This window comes from Pinus tabuliformis, chromosome 6 (genome assembly GCF_031772625.1).
Source record: "Pinus tabuliformis cultivar Carrire ecotype Pingquan chromosome 6, CPIR1, whole genome shotgun sequence".
NCBI classification, from domain to species: domain Eukaryota; kingdom Viridiplantae; phylum Streptophyta; class Pinopsida; order Pinales; family Pinaceae; genus Pinus; species Pinus tabuliformis.
In genome coordinates, this window is record NC_142292.1 from 99,072,639 (window position 1) to 99,082,888 (window position 10,250).

The 10,250-nt window shown below is 39.8% G+C and overlaps 1 protein-coding gene across 4 annotated transcripts in view; it reads left to right on the top strand.

Moving 5' to 3' along the window:
- The window catches only part of LOC149257442 (uncharacterized), a 454,745-nt gene extending 444,778 nt beyond the window's left edge, over nt 1-9,967 (top strand). For 2 of the 4 annotated variants that reach the window (XM_089414300.1, XM_089414306.1), the window contains one exon: nt 8,736-9,454. In XM_089414300.1, coding sequence (XP_089270426.1) covers nt 8,736-9,202 — 467 coding nt within the window. In that variant the 3' untranslated portion in view covers nt 9,203-9,454. The other 2 variants (XM_089414304.1, XM_089414302.1) reach the window with 2 other exon arrangements.
- Nucleotides 9,968-10,250: the final 283 nt, after the last annotated feature.

Below are 10,250 nucleotides of genomic sequence, written 5' to 3' on the forward strand. Positions count from 1 at the left end.
GCATCGTTCTAGATCCGACCCAAGGTGTGGACAACAGGAGGGGGAGGCTAACCCTATGTGGACCCAGTGGACACATGTGCACCTAGACGAGAAAGGAGATGAATGGGGCTCAAATGAGTGGAAAGGGAGCAATGTATGTGGTGTCGGGAAGTGGGACCATGCAACCAAAATTGGGATTTCCAATGTAGTGCCAACCCTAAAGCTAATGGCCAATAAAGGAGATCCCACGGTACTAGGATACAAGGGTAACCACGAATTTGGGCAATGGAGATGTTGTAACTCTCGGATATAGTTCCTGACTGTGGGGGAACCAATGCTCGAGACATCTTAAGATTGAATAAAAATAGTTAAAATCAGTGGTTGGAGGGACAGGCCATGAGGGCTTGCAACCAAAACTTCTAATTCTAAAACCCTAGCTTTCCAAAACAGAATGGCCAGAGAAACTCTGAGGGTTGCAGGGTCTTGAAGGAAAAGAAAGATGAAAAAATTCATACCAGGCAATTAAGAATCTGAGCATAAGTACTGTAGAAAGAATGTTGAAAGAAGGAGAAGATGTGAATGAATTTACAGTGTGGTGGAGCACCCTTTAAGGCTTCTTTAAATAAGTTTTGTTGGTACTTTCAGCTAAAATCAAACAACATTAGTAAATCTTCTAAATAAAAGAAGCCAACTTCATTACACTCACGCTGACAGAGGAAAAACATTCATCAAAAATGAAAGCAAGAGCAAAACTATAACTTCCCAAAGCTGGAATCAAAACTGCTATGTATTCTTTGATTTCAGAGATAATTTTTATTACAATGCCAGTCATGGAGAGTTGGACTCCTTCACCTTCCAAAGTCTTCTTTTCTGATTTTTATATATTCTTCCCACTAATTGTTCAAGAATTGGTGTCAAAACTAATTCTTTAATTAGTTACAAATCTAAATTTAAACAGTTAAAAAATGTTTCTTTAAAAGCTTTACAAATAAAAATACGAATCTGAACAAAACCTATTATAAAATTTGAAATTTTTTCCCAACACTATTCTAATATAGTCTTCGAACAACAACCAGAAGCTTTTGATTTTAAATAGTAATGTTGGAGCGGGCGCTTAGAATGTATGGGTCCATGGTCCTTGTTTGATGCTACATGGAGATGCGTTGGAGGGCATTTTTCGATGTGGATCCCAAATCTTGTTGCACATGGATGGTTTTTTGAAAACATTTTTTGGCCCTCGGGACCACTCATAGTGGTCTTTGTAAAGCACAAGTGGTGATGTAAGGTTTAACATTGACCGTAGATCTCTTCAATTGTAGTTTGGGAAAAAATGCTTACAGGATCACTTTCATTTTTAACTGTCGTCTGTCTTTTGCCACCGAGATTTTGTGGATTTGAGCAAGAATAATAAATACGATCGACTCTTGTGGGATCTGCCAGAACGATAATCTTGTTTCTTTTTATATATGGCTTCAAGGCAACTTAGTATCAAATCGCTTCTGCCATAACTAATAATTCCTGTGCCTTCATATTTAAGAGCTTCCACAACCTTTTTAGAATCATTTTTATCAAAAAGAGAATTATACAAATATAATGTTTGTTATTAAATGACTCCCATAAAAATATATTCTCCAGGAAACCCAGAATGTCTTCCATTTGTAGAGATGTCCACAAATATCGACAAGTGCCGTCAAACTTTGCAAATATAATCCTGTGTTGAAGTTTTCTTTTAAAATGTTTGACCTTTAAGTTGGGCCAGATTGCGCTACAACAGAAGACAAGAATACAAACCTAACCCACACTTTCCACCGAATCCCCCCACCAATTCATGCCAAGTGCCCATGACAAGTAAGGAAAAATACTCAACTATACCAATGAAAAGCCATACCTTTGGCGTCGAGACTCGAGAGGCCCACCTTCAAACATACATTCATAACAGATGGGCGAGGGACCACATGGTTGGCTCAGGTGGTAGAGGAAATGGCACATCGAACTATCTAGGGGTTTTAAGGGGCTCCTCGTTGTCGGTTGAGGACCATCCATGAGAAAAAATTTCTCCCATACGCACTATCCACAGGTGGTGGGTAACATCTGGTTCCAACTGGGACATGAGCTCTCGGAAAATTGTGTGAAGCTACTCGAACGAGAGGTCATGAGAACACCAACAATCTCTTGGTTACCGTAGACCTATTACCTGCACATATCAAAAACCAAACACATGGGGCAACATGTTTCTACGGTGTCTTATGATCACCCATGCTTAATGTTAAGCCATAAAATCAACATAAAAATTAAAAATATGCAAATTTAATCTAAATGCAACTAATCTACCATGAGAAATATCATATGACATTAGTTCTAATGACAAAATCATTATGCAATGCATCCTAACCTAACATGCATATAATACAATGTCAAACTAAGTGTAATCATAAAGCCAATGCAACCAACATATCATCAAATCAATATACACATGCCTGCCTATACGATTACTTGTGTAGCAAATCCCAACGTGAATGCAGACACAATCACATGGAGGATGAATCAGGTGGAAGGTGGAAAAATATGATCTCCTTTTGAGGTAATAAGTCCATCTGGAAGTGTAGGGTTTTCCCTCCAAGTACACAACGATGGAATGAATGATCATTCTCAAGAACTCCCTATCAAAATCATTACTTGTAGTATTATGCTTTGTGGATGCCACAAGGTCATGATGGGAAGAGAAAGGAGACTTGGGACACAGTAGGGGGGAACATATTCGTTGCTTAATGGAGTGATAATGTCCACAATCCTGATGGTAAGAGAGGGAAGGAGGGATGCATCTAATGGATGGTTCTTTCTCAACATCATACCTAGGAAGGTAAAGGGGCTCATGGTCACTAGAGATCATATGAAAAGGGGTGAGGAAATCATTTGATGAAGAATCAAGATGATGAACAATAGGAAAATGCAAAAGGGAAGGTGAAGTATTGTATTCAACGGGTTTCTCTTCCCCAAAATCATAATCTAAAGGCTCAAGTGATTTGAATATAGAATCATACTGAGGATAGGTGGGAGCCTTATCAATTTCCTTAATATCGAACATTGGTTCTCTCCTAAAAAGAGAATCAATTACTTCCAACTGCCTCTCTCCATGCAAGGGAAAATAATAATTCTCCTTCCCAAGCATATCAATGGATATGTCATCATAAATAATGCCTGAGAGAAATTGAAGACCAATCTTAGCCTCATCCTCCTTGTCGGTGTTGTAAATGGGAGTACAATCAAATTAAGGACCAGCAATTTCCCATTTCTCCTTTTCAATGTGGAAGTAATCTCATATTCCAAGGGGCTAATGGGATCACCTTCCTCAAGGTTCTCAAATGGAGAGTCATCAGAGTAATATCCTTGAGAAACGTAAGGTTAGTCTCAGCTTCACCTTCCATAGACTCATCCTTCCTAATACATGTGCTCTCAAAATCATCTTTTTCATCATGAGGACCCAAGGAGGACTCATCTTCCTGCTCATTACTTAGATTCTCAATGTCTTGATGATGCTCAATGAAGGTTTCCTCTTGGATGCTTAATGCAAGCTATACTTGAAAATGTCTAAGAAAGTCACCAACGAACTCCTCAATAGATGAGATGCTCCTAGTTTCATGATCATGCAACCATGAGTTATGACCATTGAGAGATCCCATGAACAACATAAGGACATCCTGGTGAACCAATTTCTCTTTTGAAGCATGTGCATTTAATCTTTCTACATGGTCAATTGCGGAGAATGGATCACCATAAAACACGAGCACACCATGCACCATCCTTCTTGTGACATGATTAGGGTGCCCAAGGACGTTATTGATGTCCAAAGCGGGAAAATCATCAAAGAAAGACACCCTATTTGAGATAAACATGTAAATTATGTATGAGTCGCCAGGGTGAATTTAAAGATGCCTAGAAAAATGCTTGCTTCACCCTACAAGCATCGACCTTAAAGTTCAATGAAGAACTAGGGCTTCGTTCTTCCAATGGAGTCGCCAATAATGATATTTCAATATGTCGTATGGGGAACACAACACTTGTCTTGTGTCCTTGGAAACGACGCCAAAAATATTACTGCTCAAACTATAAGGGGTCCTAGGAGGGGATCCTAAAGGGAAACTACTAGGTCAAGGGCAATAATGGAGCAATAGCCTTAGCTAAGGTTCCCTGCTCTTTACAGACTTACACTGATGGGAGGAGACTAGGTATGAAGGGAATTACTAGATGTATGAGTAACGAAGAGGTAAGGAATGGTTCCTTAGGCCTATTCACAAGAGAGACTCAAATGTATGGTTTACTTGCTTGAGAAGCAAGGTGTAAGGCTCTCTAAGAAGGGCCAAGGGGATTTCAAGGGCTAGGGTTTGCAAATAAGACTTATGAAGGAGGGACCTAGTCCTAGAAACCCTTGTGAAAACTTGGTTCCAAAATGGTCTTTGTGAAATTATCTTCAAAAAGTTGCGAGACCACACGAGACCAAGTGGACCCAAAATTAGGTCAAGTAAGAGGAATTGGTCACTCAAGGAGGGCTTGACCTAATTGTGGAAGAGAAGAGGATCAATGGACAAATATTCTTGGAATGGAATGCAATGATCCAGATGAGGTCACTAGCCAAGGGAAACCTAGGGCAAGAAACGGTCCTCGAGCTAGGGCTTGCAATATCTTGAGATCCCATTGTCATATTTGCTTCAAATTTGGAGGGCCTCTAGAGCAAACTCCAATGCAGTTGTGGACCAAAAATTGAAGTGTTTGGATGGCCATATGTTGAGATAATTGATGCCCTAGCTGACCTATGTAGGCTAGGCGTAGAGAGAAAGAGAGAAGGTGAGAAAAATATGCTTTTGGGTGAACACCTTTGGAGGATTAGTGCCTAATCCTTTGGGGGAAATGAAGTCAAGGAGATTCCAATGCTTGGGATGATTTCACTTAGTCAAGGAGGCCTCTACAAAATTTCGCACGGTAATTAGGGCATGGGACAATTGCTTCAAGATCTTTATACTTTGATATGCAATATATGATGACTTATCAAGATAAAATTTCAACAATATATCTCTAGGAATATTCACTTATTCAAACATGGCCCATGACATGATGCAATGCTATAAAAAGACAAATCTCCACCATGTCACATGAGAAAAACAACAAATTTCAGCCTAGTATAGCGAAAATCCCTAGCAACATGCATGTGACATAAGAAAATCACCAAATAGCATTAATAGAGTACTTACATGTGAGATTAAGTATATCCATTCATCATTATATGCCAATATAGAAGCTCCAAGACAAAAATGAAGAGATGCAAACATCAAAATTCATCATTCATCCAATTTCGTCTTCCAAAAGAATAGCGAAAATCTCACAAGAGAGAATAAGCCAATCCAAGTGATGATGATATGATTCCATCACACTTCTATTTATACACTTCCTGATGAATTCGATTTGGCTAATCAGGCCTAATTTAGCCCCTAAAATAAAATAATGTGCGTAATAACAAAACTTTTGGTGACAAGCCCACCAAATAGCTCAATAGTGTATAGATAAGCCTCTCAAGAGGGTCGGATGATTTGCTAAGTGAGTCATTGGGCTTTGAGGAGGCGTGATGAAGTCCAACGGGTGCCATGATAAAGAAAAGGACTCCAAACATAGTGGACAAGGGGTTGGGCCCTTGTTATCCAATCAAGAACCTCTGGTGCCCCCAAGTGGGTATGGGGGCATGAGGACATCCTCATGAGTCTCCAAATGGATCAAATATGCCTGTAGACCATCTATAGGGGCTATAGTGATGACATAAACCCTCCATCTGTAGTGAGAGGCATCCTAAAACATCTGCTAAGTGTATGGTGCAACTATGGAGCTGGTTGGGCATGGTGGACCAGGTGCATCATCCTCATCCAAAAGGTGGAACACAAGCAATCAATGAACACTGTTGGGGATCCATGAAGTAATATCTGCTATGGAAGAGACCCATGGCTCTCAATGCTCACCCTACAAGTGCTAATGTGGCCCTCTGGAGGGCTAGGACCCCATATAGGGAAACCAAGCAATAAATGAAGACCTACCTGCAATCCTACATAAGATCCAATTCGCTATATTGCCCTCCAATACAAAAAATCATTATAATAATCAAGTAATAATGCTTACAAGTCATGGGATCAATGGGGCACTTCATGGTGGCATGCCCTTCCATAGTGGGCTTTGGCAAGTACAAGTGTCTCCAAGTTGAAAAGGGGGTTAACCAAGGACCCTATTAGGTGATTTCAACCTCTAAAGGGGGTGGCATGCCCATAGTACATCCTTTAATAGGTAGGTGGCAAATGATATAATGATGGAATGGAGTGGGGATCAGGGGAATCATCCAAACCACATGTCAAGGTGCATTGGGTAGCTATAACAAGGGAGGCCCACACCTGGGTGTATGAGTGTAGGCGGGAGCAAATCGTGGTACATGAGTTACCCCGGCCTTTGTTTTTCCACCATTCTTCATATGCCTTTTACCTTTAATTGATTTTTATTTATAACTGCTCGGGACGCCAATGGATGGACAGCCTCATGTGTAATATATAGCGGTGGATACCCCCTTGAGGTGGGGCAGTTCATTGCCTACTAGGGGTTGGGACAATCATGGCTTCCTTAATGATGTAGGGGGGTTCATCTGGGGCCCATAGAAACTAGGGTGATGGCCATATATAAGGGGTAAAGCTCATGTTTGGCTTTTGCCCACTTGCTAAATTTGTATGTCCTGACTATCTTTTGCATTTTGTGGTACATTTCCTGTTGAGAGTGGCCAAATTATGCTTTTTATTTTCTTTTTAGTCACATCAACCTCTAGGGCATCGTTCTAGGCCTGACCCAAAGTGTGGACAAGGGGAGGGGGAGGCTAACCCTATGTGGACCCAATGGACACATGTGGACCGGGATGGGAAAATAGATGAATGGGGCTCAAATGAGTGGAAATGGAGTAATGCATGTGGTGTTGGGAAGCGGGACCATGCAACCAAAATCGGGATTTCCAATGTAGTGTTGACCCTAAAACTAATGGCCCGTAAAGGAGATCCCACGAGACTAGGATACAAGGGTAACCACGAAATTAGGCAATGGAGACAAGAATACAAGCCTAACCCACTCTTTTTGCCAAATCGCCCCACTAATTCATGCCCAAAAGTGGGCATGACAAGGAAAACTACTCAACTATACCAATGAAAAGCCATACCTTTGGGGTCGTGAGGCCCACCTTCAAACATACATTCATAGCAGATGGGCGAGGGACCACATGGCTGGCTCAGGTGGCGGGGGAAATGGCACATCGATCTATCTGTGGGTTGCAAGGGGCTGCTGGCTGCCATCTGAGGACCATCCATGAGAAAAAATTTCTCCCATATGCACTACCCACAGGTGGTGGGTAACAGGGCCCACCAAGAATCTTCTAGAAGCTGCCATAATGGATCCAGGCCCTAATATTCAAATTACTTGGAATGCCCTGGAATTTGTTTCTAATACTGTATGCCATACTGGGTCCCCCATACTATAGTCACATTAAAAAATTCAAGGCTAAAAATAGACCAAAATTTCATGCTACCAAAATCTTCTAACATCTAAACCCTCAAGAAATCCCATTCCGGGTCACCAAAGATGTAATTTGCTGCTGAAAAAGGACCAAATTTGTAAAAAATAGAAAATCCTCTAAAAACATCAAGTTTTCTAACTTGCCTCAAATTCAAACCATGTTCACATCTCCATGAAGGGTCATCAAATATATGATTAAATCCAAAAACAAATGATTTTCAAGAAATGCAAAATTTCCAAGCAAGCGAATCTTGAAATCAAGAGTGAGAAGGCACTAATCTGAGCAAAACCTTTCAGAATCTTCAACCTTCTATACCAGCTCTAAACACTGCAATGGATATGCAAACATGAGGCACTGCTGCCTGAAAACCTGTCCAACTGACATGAGATTGTAAATGTGTTGTCTTCTAGATGCACATTGTCAGTGAATCACCTGCCCAGAATACCTTCCAATCCTAAACATTTTAGCAATGAAGACTTGCAACAATGTGCCATGTCTGACTAGCACTTGTCAATCATCAATGCTGGATGGTGAACTGATCAACCATTCCATCCCCTAATGTACCCATGAACAATCCAACTAAATGCTATGGATTTTGGGAAAAAATCATTTTGGTTTTCAACAGGGCCTGTAAAAACTGTTGTGCTAGAAACTTGTCGACAAACAAACCAGATATCCCAAACCCTCTGTACAGAAATATTATTATTTTGATTGGTTTCATTCTAATGATTTTAGCAGACATTATTATCTTATATTTTTTCGGTGGATGTTAGATGCCTTGTATTATTGTTAGGTGGGTATGGATATGTGTGTTTTATTTCTTTTCAGTTTCCTTGTATTGATCTAAATGTTGGCAGTCCAAGCATCCATTTGAAATGATCTTTAAATATAAAGGCCATAGTTCACCTTGTATGTGTAATCTGTAGATGTTACTAATCATGTCATCTTTTATATAATGATTATGCTATCTCACTGCACTCTTTTGTCTTTCTATGCAAGAAAATTATTCTTATATAATCAATTAATGAATAGGTTGCAAAGCTGGCATTTAGCTCTTCTTGCTTATATAAGGAGGGTTACCTGTGTTGTCATGTTTTTGCTGTTTGATGTGTATTACTATTTCTTGATCTACTGTTTTTTGTTTAGTAATGAAACATAAGATGCATTTTCTTAGTGGCAGGTTCTGTAACTCAGTGGCAACATGTCCAACATGCAACAAATTCTTCTAGTGAATATTCCTCTCAGTTATTTGTCCCAACCTTCCCCTCAGAGTTGCCTACACATGTTCCAGATAGGTTTACTGCATCAACTGGTGTGCAAGTTAATGGAGCGCTTCCTTCACAAAGTACCACACAGAACTGTGAGGCTTATGCTTCATGTTTACAACTTCCTATTTCAGGTATACCAGGAAACCCCACACAATGTATGGAAGGAATTCAAGATAATGCCTCTTTTCTCTCTCCAGTTTCAGATATGTGCACTAGAAAATTTCAAGGCACAGTAGGTTCAAGTACAAAACCACTTGCTTCTGTCTCATTGTTAGATCATTCACAAACAGCAACTGTACCTCCGATGCAAGTGAAACACCAAATTAATAATAGTGAAATTTCTGGTGTCATTTACTTACTAGATGATGATTAGATTCATAATAATTTGATTCCTAATCTATCATAAGCTGCTCATTTTTCTGGAACCTAGTATGCGATGAATACCTGTTATTTTCTGCAATTGTATACATTCCATTTGTGATTGCCAGATGTCTTTTGCAAAGTTTTCACAACAAATTTTGGAAGAGACTAAGCTCCCTCTGTCCAAGCTGTAATAGATCCACTATTCTAGTTGTATATGAGTTTTGATGAAGCTATTTAAGCAGTTCTGATACAAATTGGTCGTCTGCAGATTCATGTACCTTGGATAACCTCTTTACTTTTGTACCATTTAACTACACAAGGTCGTCACCATCTCTTTTCAAGTATTCCAGTATCATGGCTGGTATGTAATGGGCTCCAATACGGTTGTGTGTTAAAAACTGCAACCATATTGTCCTTATATACTGGACTCTTAGTAACGAAAACCACTTCGATATTTCTCATACGAAGTCTTTTAACAGATCAGTACAGAAACTGGTATTGATATGGTGCGTGCAGTCTTTGGATTCAAATACTATATATATTACATGAAAAACTTGATAAATCATAACTTGGGTTCATAGAAGAACTCTTGTCAATTGTAACGTGTAGGGATGTCTGAGGAGCATAATTGACAACCCTTTTGTTGTTAAATAATGAATCCATACAGGTGAGGATAGTTTTTAGATAGAGGAGGAATGACCTGTTATAGAGTTTTTGTGAACCCAACATTTCGGAATAGCAAGTGAGTCCATCATCAGGGGATGTGTCAATAGATATTCTTCAGATCTTAATGATGTATCTAGGAGCTAGATTTAGGTCCTAACTGGAGAGGATGTTTGACAATCTCATTCCTAAATTTGCTATCTGCAAACACCCTCTCCGGTTAGGACCTAAATCTAGCTCCTGGATACATCATTAAGATCTGAAGAATATCTATTGACGCATCCCCTGATGATGGACTCACTTGGTAGTCCGAAACGTTGGATTCACAAAAACTCTATAACAGGTCATTCCTCCTCTATCTAAAAACCCTTTTGTTAATATAAAATGAGTTGAAA